Source organism: Haematobia irritans, chromosome 3, assembly GCF_050003625.1.
Source record: "Haematobia irritans isolate KBUSLIRL chromosome 3, ASM5000362v1, whole genome shotgun sequence".
Taxonomy (NCBI): Eukaryota; Metazoa; Arthropoda; class Insecta; order Diptera; family Muscidae; genus Haematobia; species Haematobia irritans.
In genome coordinates this window covers 164,248,801-164,261,545 of record NC_134399.1, presented here as the reverse complement: position 1 = coordinate 164,261,545, position 12,745 = coordinate 164,248,801, and the positions used below count along the sequence as shown (strand labels likewise).

Below are 12,745 nucleotides of genomic sequence, written 5' to 3'. Positions count from 1 at the left end.
CTAAATCTGAACAGATTTCAATCAAATTTTGCACACTTGACTATACGACTAAGTGTTATGTTTGTACAAAATTTCAAGCAAATCGGTATAAAACTCTGGCTGCTGGGTCCATATTAGTGCATATCGGGCGAAATATATATATGGGAGCTATATCTAAATCTGAACCGATTTCTTCCAAATCAATAAGGTTCTATTCTGACCCAAATTAGGAACATGTGCCAAAGTTGAAGGTGATTGGACTTAAATTGCGACGTAGACTTTGATCACAAAAATGTGTTCAAAGACAGACGGACGGACGGACGGACAGACGAACGGACGGACAGACGGACATGGCTAGATCGACTCAAGGACCCACCCAGAGCATTATTGCCAAAGACACCATGTGTCTATCTCGTCTCCTTCTGGGTGTTACAAACATATGCACTAACTTATAATACCATGTTCCACAGTGTGGCGCAGGGTATAAACATTATGTTTGCACAGTACAAACAATTGTTTGTTTGAACAAATTCTGAAAATATAAATGCCTGAAGAAAAATATGTTTGGGAGTATATGTTACAGAGGCGATTTTTTATGGTGTAGATGGTCTACTTATGTTATCTTTTAATAAACTCTTCCTTAACCAAATAGTGTGGGGGCTGCTTTCCACTGCTTTAGATAACTTCAAACATGAACATTCTACAACATGGTATGTGTATGTTGCTGTTGTTCTTCTTCTTTATGAATGAGGGTCACGTGGTCAATTGCTTTGGTAACCACAGATGGTAAAAGTTATTCCAATGACAGTATGAGTACAGTATGAGAGTTCATGACATTAATGACTATCCAATTAACTTAAAATTTAGTGAATAATATCGTGTCAAGGGAGGGCGCCAATTTCCCAATGTTTGTGGAACTCCTTTATCATCCGTTCCTACACCCTCAAAAAAATCGCATCCTCAACATAGGGTCAATTTGCCTTAAGGTTGAATTACACACCATGCGTCAATCCGTGCGTTGATGGAAGGGTTGATTTTTTTCTGTTTTCGACAGACTATTCGAACTTTCGATTTCAAAGAGAAATTTCAACTCTTCAATCATCGGACGCATTGAACGCATGGTATGTAATTCTATCTTTACATCCATGTAATTCTACCTTTACCTTCAACACTTTATCCAATAGGCTTGCAACGTAGAATTTTGTTCATTTAGAAAACTTGGTGCAGCTAATGTCTGAGAAAACACTTTCAATTTCTAAAATTGAATTCAAAGCTAATTCGGTTCAAAAAGTTTGGAAGCGTTTTGAGTATAAACATTTGGTATTGGTGGTTTATCAAAAAAAAAAAAAGCTAGGCCACCTACCAGTGCATTCAACACACGTGCATAACAGGGTGGTACAAATTTTCAAATATCTTTACTAAAATAAATCCTCAAAATAGTTTCTCATAAACCACACCGTCATCCTAGTACCATAAATAACTTGAGTTACACACCAAACCATACGCACAATATACAGTAAACAATAGCAATAAAGCATTTTGAGTGTACTACAAAGATGTTCATTAATAAATACCTGGCAAATTTATTTTTCTAGTATGTATAATTATGGCCATGTAGATGTCGCCACATCATCATATAGAAGCCTATTTTCACAAATAAATGTGAAACTTGGCACCATCGTAGTGGAGTACACAACCAACGTTATATATTCACATAGTTTCGAGCTTTTATATATAAGCACATAAAATGGTTGTTATTTTCCTATGCGCCTTGCGAACTATAAGTTTATTCAGATGACAGTGGTCGTATCAAACATATCCCATATATACGCCACATTATAAGTTCAGTCCAAATGCATATGCGGCTTAAAGACCGGTATGCACCTCTAGCGAAATTTTCGGTAGCAAAAATTTATTTAAGTCTACAACAAAAAAACAGGGCTGTGTACACAAATTTTAAACCAGCTAATCGCTTTTAAAAATTGTTAATACATGTTCCAAATATACCTCAAATAAATTATTTATTATTTACAGACCTTTTAAAACTTTTACGCACACAATGATTGTAATAAATTAAATGTTTGCTGCCAAATTATGCTTTTGACAACCCTGTTATTTTCATTAGAGGTGCGTACCAGCTTACGAAATTGAACGCTACCGAAAATTTCGTTAGCATAAATAGCAATGCATTTCTTATGGGAATGAAATTTTTCGCTAGAGGTGCATACCGGCCTTTAGAGACTATAAGTTTTTCCGGACGGAATGTCTGTGTTTATAAAGAATCTTACTGTGTGTCCAATCGATACGACAATTCGTTGATGACTAAATAATCGATAAATGTGTTATCGATCCCATTAACATGCAGCAGTCAAACATTTTTCCAGGAGCTCTTTCAAAATATCTGAATGTCTTTTTTGGAAAATACTATTATCGTAATGAAAAAATATAGAATATGTGCTAATGCGCTTTACAGAATATCAGTTATTCTGGGCGAGAGTGCTCGTATCGGACATATCCCATATATTGTGCACATTATAAGTTAAGTCAAAATCGATACTGCTGCATGTTTATGGGATCGACAACACATTTACCGGTTTTTTAGTCATCGCCGACAAGTCGTATCGATCCGACACATTGTAAGATTCTTTATGCGCTTTACAGACTATCAGTTATTCCGGACGACAGCCCTGTCAACATTTTTTGAATTTGGGGCGCTTCTGAGAATCCCCACTACGTCGAAAACAATCATATACGACATCAAAAACTCGTCGGAAAAGCGCCGTCACTATTGAGAAGTTGTACCACGCCAAGTTACTACGAAAAAGTTTCTCATCAGTGCAATTATTAGGTGCCTATTTAGATCAATTTCGAAGGACGCCAATAAGAACCCCTGCAAACTATCAGAAAAAGTGCATTTTAAGATAATTGTAGAAGAATCATTGTGGTCAAGTATAACACGATTATGTAGATGTTTATTGATTTGATTAAACATTTATAATTTCTTATAAATATAACATTTTTCGGTTTATCTCATCACATTTAACATAATTTTTTGCATTAATAAAAGAATGATGTTGAGTTTTAAGTAGCAAGTTACATATTGCAGCGTCTATCAGCCAGTTTGTTTATTTTCGATGGAGACAGCGTGCCTGGAAAAATATTTGAAAAACGATCAATTTATTCTATTTGGAAAGTCGAAAATTGTTCACCATATACCTTTCACTATTTTAAGCGTAATATCTATGTTTTCAGAACTTTATTTTCGTTTTTATTTAAATAAAATATAACAAGCTGGTTGCGCTTGGCGTTTCACAAAAAATAAAATGGCTCTTCTAACAGTAGTGATGGCAAAATACTTTTATGTATAATTTTGTACTTTTTGATATGCTTCCGCCATCACAGTTCGCGATGGTTGTGGTGACATTTACGAGTCTGTGGTAGCGATGATGATGAAATGGAATTTTGAAATGCTGGCAGGGTATTGGGTTGTAACAATAGTGATGGCAAAATACTTTCATGTACATTTCATACTTTTTCATACGATTCCCCCCATCGCAGTTGGCGATTGTTGCAGTGCCACTTACGAGTCTGTGGTAGCGATGAGAGTGAAATGGAACTTTAAAATGCTGGCAGGGATTCTTTACAAACACAGACATTACGTCTGTTTTTTTTTGGCTTTTTTGCCTAAAACGGCTTCGGGCAAAAAATTCGGCTTCGATCGAGTTCTATTGTCTAAGTTCTAAGATTATCTAATAAGATACCTAATAATTGCAATCTTGGCCCGGTACAATTGCTCTATACGCTGCCAACATTTTTTGAATTTGGGGACTCTTTTGAGAATCCCCACTACGTCGAAAACAATCATTTACGACATCAAAAACTCGTCGGAAAAGCGCCGTCACTATTGAAGGCCGGTATGCACCTCTAGCGAAATTTTCGGTAGCAAAAATTTATTTAAGTCTACAACAAAAAAACAGGGCTGTGTACAACAAATTTTAAACCAGCTAATCGCTTTTAAAAATTGTTAATATATGTTCTAAATATTCCTCAAATAAATTGTTTATTATTTACAGACCTTTTAAAACTTTTACGCACACAATGATTGTAATAAATTAAATGTTTGCTGCCAAAATATGCTTTTGACAACTCTGTTATTTTCATTAGAGGTGCGTACCAACTTACGAAATTGAACGCTACCGAAAATTTCGTTAGCATAAATAGCAATGCATTTCTTATGGGAATGAAATTTTTCGCTAGAGGTGCATACCGGCCTTGAGAAGTTGTACCACGCCAAGTTACTACAAAAATGTTTCGCATGAGTGCAATTATTAGGTGCCCTTATAGATCAATTTAGAACGACGCCAATAAGGGACCCTCCAAACAATCAGAAAAAGTGCATTTTAAGATAGTTGTAAAAGAATCATTGTGGTCGAGTAAAACGCGTTTGTTTAGATATTTATTAATTTGATTAAACATTTACAAATTCTTAAAAATATAACATTTATACCACTATCACATTACATTTAACATAATTTTTAGCATTAATGATGATGTTGAGTTACATGTTGCTGCGTCTATCAACCAGTGTTTTTATTCCATCCCAATAAACACAAACGTTTGAAAAATACTAAAATGCAATAATTTTTCAAACATTTTTTCAAAGGATTAGGGTAATATTCAAGTTGATAAATTGTTGAGAAAATCGCGTTCTCAACAAAAAACAGACATTACCCTCAACAGTAAAATTCAACACAATAGCAATAATCTCTCAATTGTAATCCTCAAATTGAAATGCATTGCTACTCAATAATTTCTCAAACAGTTTTCAATGTGAGACAAATTAAAAATTAATATTGCTGCGAATATTTTCTAACCACAATTTGCATGAAAGTCAATCCCAGTTCTTACTGAAAGTCAATACTAAATTTCTAGTGATTTTGTACATTTTATTAATTTTTTTCGTGAAAAATATAATAATGTTAAAAATAACATTAACAATATATAAAAATAATAATATCAAAACATAATTATCTTATTAAAGGTATTAATAACTAAAACTATCAATACAACTTTAAATAACTTAAACATTTTTCATGTATAATTTCCCCCATAATGTTGGTGTCACATAACTATTAATTAATTAATTATTAATTAATATGCTGACAATTTCAAATAATTACTATCGAGGAACTTGCTGGCCTGCGTGTTAGAATAAATTCCATCAAGAGGAATTCACAAATTATCAAACTGATGACGGAATGTAAATAGATGTAATGCACATTTTCATCCAGAAGTTCTTGATTTAGGAACTGTTTCACTTTGTTTTAATTGGTTGCACTTTGCAAGTTTTCTGGAATCGTTTCTTTGTTGTTTCCTTCATCATTTTTTCACCGGTCAACATCTTCCAAGAATATAACATCCAATGATTTTAGTTTTCTGCAAAACAATCGAGTTTTGCGATTTCCATTACGTTTTCATTTCACTTTTTATTTTGACTTACCAATTATAATTACCGTTTTGGATTAATTTCAGTTTTATGTCAATAAAAATAACTGACCACGTACTTCGTGGCACAAAATGTATTGAAAACCACAAAATTCCTCAAGAACGTTGGTGTCACAAAATTGTTGTAAAACTCATTAAAATTCGGGAAATTAGCAAGGAACTTGATGACTAGAGAGTTAGAATAAATTTCCAGCAATTTCAATTCACAAAATATCAAATTAAACCGATGATGCGATGTAAATTAAACTATAGGCGTGATGCGTATTATCACCCAGTAGTTGATATGGAAAAGCATAAATACCAAGTTTAATTCATTGTACTTTGATTTATGGAAACTTTCTCTTTTCGATAAGCCACCATCATTTTTCATTGGTCAACCTCTTAATGTTTCCAAGAATGCAGCATCCAAATATTTTAGTTTTCTGCAATGAGATTTAAATTTAGTGACTTCTCTAAAGTGTTGATTTAATTTTTCATATTGACTTACCAATTATTATAAACTATTTGAAGCAGTTCCAGTTACTTGTCCAACATTTTTTCTTCGGTCAGTTTTTTAATGTTTTAAAGAACGTAGAATCCATAATTTTAGTTTTCGGCAAAGAGATATAATTTAGTGTCTTCCTTAAAGTTTCATATCATTTTTTTATTTTCACTTACGTATTATTAGAAACTATTGGGAGTAAATTCAGTTTTTTGTCTAAAATGTTTTTTATTTCTTTCAATTGACCACGAACTTCGTTGCACAAACAAGTATTGAAAACCACATGGTTTTTTCGTTGCATTTTAGGGTAGTGTTTTGTCAAAGTTTTCTCATATTATCTTCAACCCCTTTTCAAAGATTTCGTCAACATTTTGGCAAATTGGAAGTAATTCGCAAACAATTTGAAGATGTATTGAATATGAGCTGTTTCAAGTCAAGCTGAATTTATGTTGATAATTATAGTTACCCTCAAACTGAAAAGTTGTTGCATTTGAAAAACGCTCATCCTGTGTTTATTGGGATGGAGGCAGCGTGTCTGTAAAATATCTGAAAAACAATCACTTTATTCCATTTGGAAAATCACCAAATTGTTCACCAATATACCTTTCACAATTTTAAGCGTATAATCTATGTTTTCAGAACTTTATTTTCGTTTTTATTTAATTAAAATATAACAAGCTGGTTGCGCTTGGCGTTTCACAAAAAAATGGCTTTTTTAACAGTAGGGATGGCAAATTACTTGCATGTACTTTTTGATGTACCTTTTCATGATGGTTGAAGTGACATTTACGAGTCTGTGGTAACGATGAGGTTGAAATGGAACTTTGAAATGCTGGCAGGGTAGTGACGGCGCTTTTCCGACGAGTATTCGATATCGTAAACGACTGCTTTTAACGTGGTGAGGATTCTCCGAAGTGCCGTTAAATTCAAAAAGTGATGACAGGGCTATAACCGCTATCTTCTGTATAAAAGTTGCATCCAGTACTAAATACAATGGGTGACATATGCAACGACGACATCTATTGGTGTATCTTACTATAGAAAAGCGTTACATGTTTATTTTAATCAGGGTGGCAGTACCGTCAATAAACAGATGTCGATTTGTTTACAAAAACATATGAAAAGCGGTAAATAGATTTTGTTTGTACAGCAGAGAGGAAAATCTTAGGAAACTTTACAACAAAATCGTGCTGCAGGTTAATTTATGTGCAGAGTGGCAAATTAATGTCAATAACGCTGGACGTCAATGCATTCCTCAATAAAGATGCCTGCACTCAATCGTATCACGATGGAGCAATGGATGTCAACGAGAATAGCGACATTATATCCATGGAGAAGGAAATGGAAACCAATATATTTGATGAAATCGAGCATTTACTTAAGTTCAATAAGGTGAGTACACTGACAATATTGGATATTTTTACTTGGAATGAATTAACGCATTTACACAAAAGTTATCTTGTAATTTCTATTGAAAGTGCTAGGGAATAGAGGACGAAACTTATCGTACAAAGTAAACAACTTACTACGTACTTTTTCGGAACCGAAAAGATATCCTTTCTATCAACCTAAAGTTTAGACATGAAGTAAAGAACTTCTGGTCCTGGGATATTGTACTAAGTAATGAAGCAGGTACACCACCTGCTTCGATCCCTTATATGTAATTCCGTTTGTATCAATTTGCTTATAGAAATTTGCTTCTCACTGTATATGGCCCATACAATAAATCTCGATTTCACATGCTAGTTAAATTTCAGTGAACCCACTACTATTCCAATATACACAAATATGGACATATAATACGTTAACCTTACACTTAAATGGTACAGCTCGCAGTTTTAGTCCGATTGTCGTAAAATTTGGTATAGGGTCCTGTTTCGGCTCAAAGACGATACCTATTGATTTTGGAAAAAATCGGTTCAGATTTAGATATAGCTGCCATATATATTTTTCACCGATCTGGTCATAATTGGCGTGTATATCAACCGATCTTCCTCAAATTCCGTACATCCGAATATTTTATGAGTCTCGAAAAACTTGCAGAATATCAGCAAAATCGGTTCAGATTTAGATATAGCTCCCATATATAGCTTTCGCCCGATTTACACTCATTTGCCCACAGAGGCCAATTTTTTGCTCCGATTTAGTTGAAATTTTGCATAGGGAGTAGAATTAGCGTTGTAACTATGCGTGCCAAATTTGCTTGAAATCGGTTCAGATTTGGATATATCTCCCATATAAAGCTTTCGCCCGATTTACACTCATATGTCCACAGAGGCCAATTTTTAACTCCGATTTAGTTGAAATTTTGCACAGGGAGTAGAATTAGCATTGTAGCTCCCATATATATGTTTTTCTGATTTCGACAAAAATGGTAAAAATACCAACATTTTCCTTGTAAAATCGTCACTGCTTAGTCGAAAAGTTGTAAAAATGACTAATTTTCCTAAACTTCTAATACATATATATCGAGCGATAAATCATAAATAAACTTTTTCGAAGTTTCCTTAAAATTGCTTCAGATTTAAACGTTTCCCATATTTTTTTACTAACATTGTGTTCCACCCTAGTGCATTAGCCGACTTAAATTTTGAGTCTATAGATTTTGTAGAAGTCTATCAAATTCTTCCAGACCGAGTGATATTTAAATGTATGTATTTGGGACAAACCTTTATATATAGCCCCAAACACATTTGACGGATGTGATATGGTATCGAAAATTTAAATCTACAAAGTGGTGCAGGGTATAATATAGTCGGCCCCGCCCGACTTTAGACTTTCCTTACTGGTTTAATTAATTAATTTAGAAATATAAAATAATTTGCAATCAATTTCTTGGATCTGTTCCATCCACTTATGGGCAAATTTGGGAAAATCGGGCGATACATATGTATGGGAGCTATTTCTAAATTGAAATTTGGCACACTTAAAGGGTGGTCAATAGGATTACTTTGTGAAAAATCGGGCGATGCATATATATGGGAGCTATATTAACATTTGATCCGATTTTTTCCAAATTAAATAGGGTTCGTCCCTGTACCAAACAAACGCCACATACCAAATTTCATCAAAAATCAATACTTCTGGTAGGCGCATGTTTTGGTTGATCAAAGTTATTATATCCTGACCACTATGTGGTTTAGGGTATAAAAATGAGAATCCAATAGTGAATGAAATTAATATGGAAAAGTTAGTGGAAATTCGGAGATATATAAATCTGATTCGATATATTGATATTATGCAAATTTAGGGGCTACTTTATGACAAATCTGTTCGTTTAATACAAACGTGTAATAGGACCATATTCGTGTAAATCGGGCTCTAATTATGGGGGATCAAAATATCTCAAATTGTACTTACATTTATAGTTACTTCCTATGGTCTTCCTAATCTATTCTAATGATTTACCACCTTTTCATTACAGAACCTAGAATTTTCAAGTGAAGCTGACCCCAAGGAAGAGGAGAAAAAATCAAAAATTAAAAAACCCGAAGACAATAAACCAAAAACAGACTCTTTAAATCTAGATTTTCTATCACATACCGATGATTTTCTTTTGGCTACCGAAACTCAAAGTCTATTGGGTGAGGATTCTTTATTATTTTCCGTGGAGCAGGATCGTCTGCAACCGTTGACTTCAAAATTTATGGTACCGGGCATTTATAAACGTATCGAAGGCATTGATTCACAGGACAAATATAAAAAAATGCCACCAAGACAAAATGTTTTCATAACTGAATTGGAAAAATCTGGAAAAATCATCACCGAAGACGAATTTCTGCGGTTATATGATCTAGGAGAAGGTATTTATCGAAATCCAATACGTAAAATATTATTGGTGGATACAAATGCCGATAATGTGGCAATTGATCTGCCAATTGAAGTTGCGGATAAGAATCAAGAACAACTAGACACCATAGAGAAAGAATCCCAACCAGAATTGGATAGTCTAAATCGTTTGGCTTGTAATATTCTAAGATTGGCCAGACGTGATCATATCGTTATCGATCGTAAAAATAATGAAATTACCCGAACTCATCATAGAACAAATCAAAAAACCATTTATCGGTTTTGCAATCCGGAAATGTTTTCCTTAAAATCTCCAAATCCATATGTGAAGTCAAATGGTGATAGCAGCAGTATAACTGAAGCAAAACATTCGAATAAGTTGGGTAGACCCCGAAAAAGGATACAAAATGATGCTATTTTAAAAATTTCCCCCAAAATTGCCAAACAGGAGGTTGCGGTTGCTAAGAGCTCAGAAGAAAAACAGGAGGTAACCATAAAACCAATACCACATTCCAGAACAAGATCTGGCCGTTTAGTAAGAAAGCCCAATGAAAAACAATTAAAGGAAACCCCCCTTGAGGTGGGGGAGGAGGAGTCTATTATCAGTTTACTAAATGATTTGAAGGACGTATCCTACCATAACAGTAAAGTAGATATGAGTTCTACAAGACTACAAGAAGAACCAAAATCTCCTCAACCCTCAATTATTTCAAGCTCAGACCAGGGCTCTGCAAATGAAAATAGCCCGCCTAAACGTAAAGTTCCTCCTGAAGCCATATGTCCAACATGTAATAAAATTTTCCTAGGAAAACGATTACAACGACATTTTGCCCAGCATCCAGATCACATAAAAGTGCCCAAGCCGAAAGAGCAATCTCTAGACCTTAATCCCCAATCCTCTCACATAGATTCTTCCAGTGCCAACTCTTTGGAAAATATGTCACTCTTTCGTTTCTTGGTTAATAAACTGCAAAGATCTCAACACCTCAATGAAGATCACAAAGCTGATCTCTTTCTATCCGAACTCAATGATTTCGTGGAACAATTACATCTAAGAAGTTCGCGATTAATACGAAACACTTCTGGTTTACATTTTGTAAATCAAAGATGTTCGAAGCTCTTGGGTATCCCAGAGGGTCAGTATGCTTTAGATTTAGCTGCTATAGAGTCTCCCATCGATCCTGAGATGAATGATAGCGGTCATGGGCAAAATTTGAATTCATCTTCATCCTCAATGCCTGCCCATATTAATTCTCGTAGTTTAGATTATACAAATCTCTCTATAACACTCGATGAAACGCTCACCGATGAAGCTGCCCAAAAATTAAACCTATCGGCTGGAGGCAAGCTATTGCCTCCATCGGAAGAAAGTCTTTTGCGAGCTGTCGACGATTTGGTGCAAACCAATATCAATAAAATACAAACCACCGCAGTATGTGCCAGTGATACATCACTCGCCCCAGCCAATACTAATACCACTTCAGTGGTAGCCAATATTTTGCCACCGCATATTGATCATGTCAGTGATAATGCCGTTGAAGCGGTCAATATGAAGGAAACCTCACCATCAGTTGTAAATGCAACGGAAAATCCTCTATTAGATTTATCTGTGGACTTTTTTCAATTTAATAACAACTAAAATCTTTAAAAGCTCATTTATAGAAAAGTATATACATTCGTATACATATGTACATATTTTAATCAACAACAAATTTCATAAAGTTTTATAAAAAACAGAAGCTTTTATATACAAAAGTATTTGGTACTTATAATTCCATGAAAAACATCGAAAAGTTTGTTGATATTTGAATAAAAAAATATAATCGGAAATTTTTATTATATTTGATAACACGGAAAAAGGTGAGTAATCAATAAAATACTACCATTAATTTGGGAAAAAAGACTGAAAAACACAAACGACAAAAACAATGAAATAAAATTTTGACAAAATTTTTTATTGAAATAAATTTTATAAACAAAAATATGAAATAAAATTTTGACAAAATGTTCTACTGAAATAAAGTAAAACAATTTTAACAAAATTTTCTATAGAAATAAAATTTTGACAACATTTTCTATAGAAATAAAATTTTAAGAAAATTTTCTATATAAATACAATTTTGAGAAAATTTTCTATAGAAATAAAATTTTGAGAAAATTTTCTATAGAAATAAAATTTTAACAAAATTTTCTATAGAAATAAAATTTTGAGAAAATTTTGACAAAATTGTCTATAAAAATAAAATATTGACAAAATTGGCTATAGAAATAAAATTTTGACAAAATTAGCTATAGAGATAAAATTTTGACAAAATGTTCAATAGAAATAAAATGTTGACATAATTTTGTGGAGAAATAAAATTGTGACAAAATTTTCTAGAGAAATAAAATTTTAATAAAACTTTAATTGTATGCGTGCATCTTTGTATATTTTGATATAAAATCCTATAAATTCGATTTTGAGATTCTGATCTAGGAATTCTGCTCATTATAAATTGAATGACAAAATCTGTTATACCATCTCACCTTATGTTGGATGGTATAAAAAGAGATGACCCAATGACCGATATAATGGTCAATGACTTACAGACATATGTATCGCTCCTTATATTAAGGCAATTTGTGTAAATAAACGCAACTACAAACGATTATCCTTCCTGGCAATTAATAATGCGTGTCTAAGTGTGTGTGTTGTATTATAATCCTAGAATTCATTCTCGCATGCCATTATATCTATGCATGTTAAGGTGTGGTTATAGCATATTGACCTATCTCCTATGGCTCAGTAAATCCTTTGGGTCACTCAACAGTTATAATTATAACTTTGTTGTTTCACGGAACTTTATCCACTTTGGTATGAGAATGTCTAAACAATCATCGACGTCAACATGCCCATCATCAAATCATTGATTTAGTAGAATCATACGTTGGGGTTAACCACCATCAATGGATGATAATTTTTGATCTAAAAAAAAAAAACAATGAATATGT

General features: G+C 33.4%; 1 protein-coding gene and 1 long non-coding RNA gene across 2 annotated transcripts; one reads left to right on the top strand and one right to left on the bottom strand.

Moving 5' to 3' along the window:
* Positions 1–4,900: 4,900 nt before the first annotated feature.
* Positions 4,901–6,735, bottom strand: LOC142229247 (uncharacterized). Its single transcript, XR_012720364.1, has 4 exons — positions 6,569–6,735; positions 5,972–6,511; positions 5,480–5,906; positions 4,901–5,415 (listed from the first exon to the last, which is right to left on the bottom strand). It is a non-coding gene; the product is annotated as an uncharacterized LOC142229247 (long non-coding RNA).
* A 336-nt stretch (positions 6,736–7,071) lies between these two features.
* Positions 7,072–11,584, top strand: LOC142229593 (uncharacterized). The gene is made up of 2 exons (XM_075300163.1): positions 7,072–7,357; positions 9,390–11,584. The coding sequence occupies exons 1-2, from the start codon at positions 7,190–7,192 to the stop codon at positions 11,391–11,393; spliced, it is 2,172 nt and encodes a 723-aa protein (XP_075156278.1). The 5' UTR covers positions 7,072–7,189; the 3' UTR covers positions 11,394–11,584.
* The last annotated feature ends 1,161 nt before the right edge of the window (positions 11,585–12,745 follow it).

Coding starts and splice junctions, on each gene's coding strand:
- LOC142229593 (XM_075300163.1), top strand. CDS start 7,190: ATGTCAATAACGCTGGACGTCAATGCATTCCTCAATAAAGATGCCTGC. Junction 7,358..9,389: donor ATTTACTTAAGTTCAATAAG/GTGAGTACACTG, acceptor TTTTCATTACAG/AACCTAGAATTTTCAAGTGA.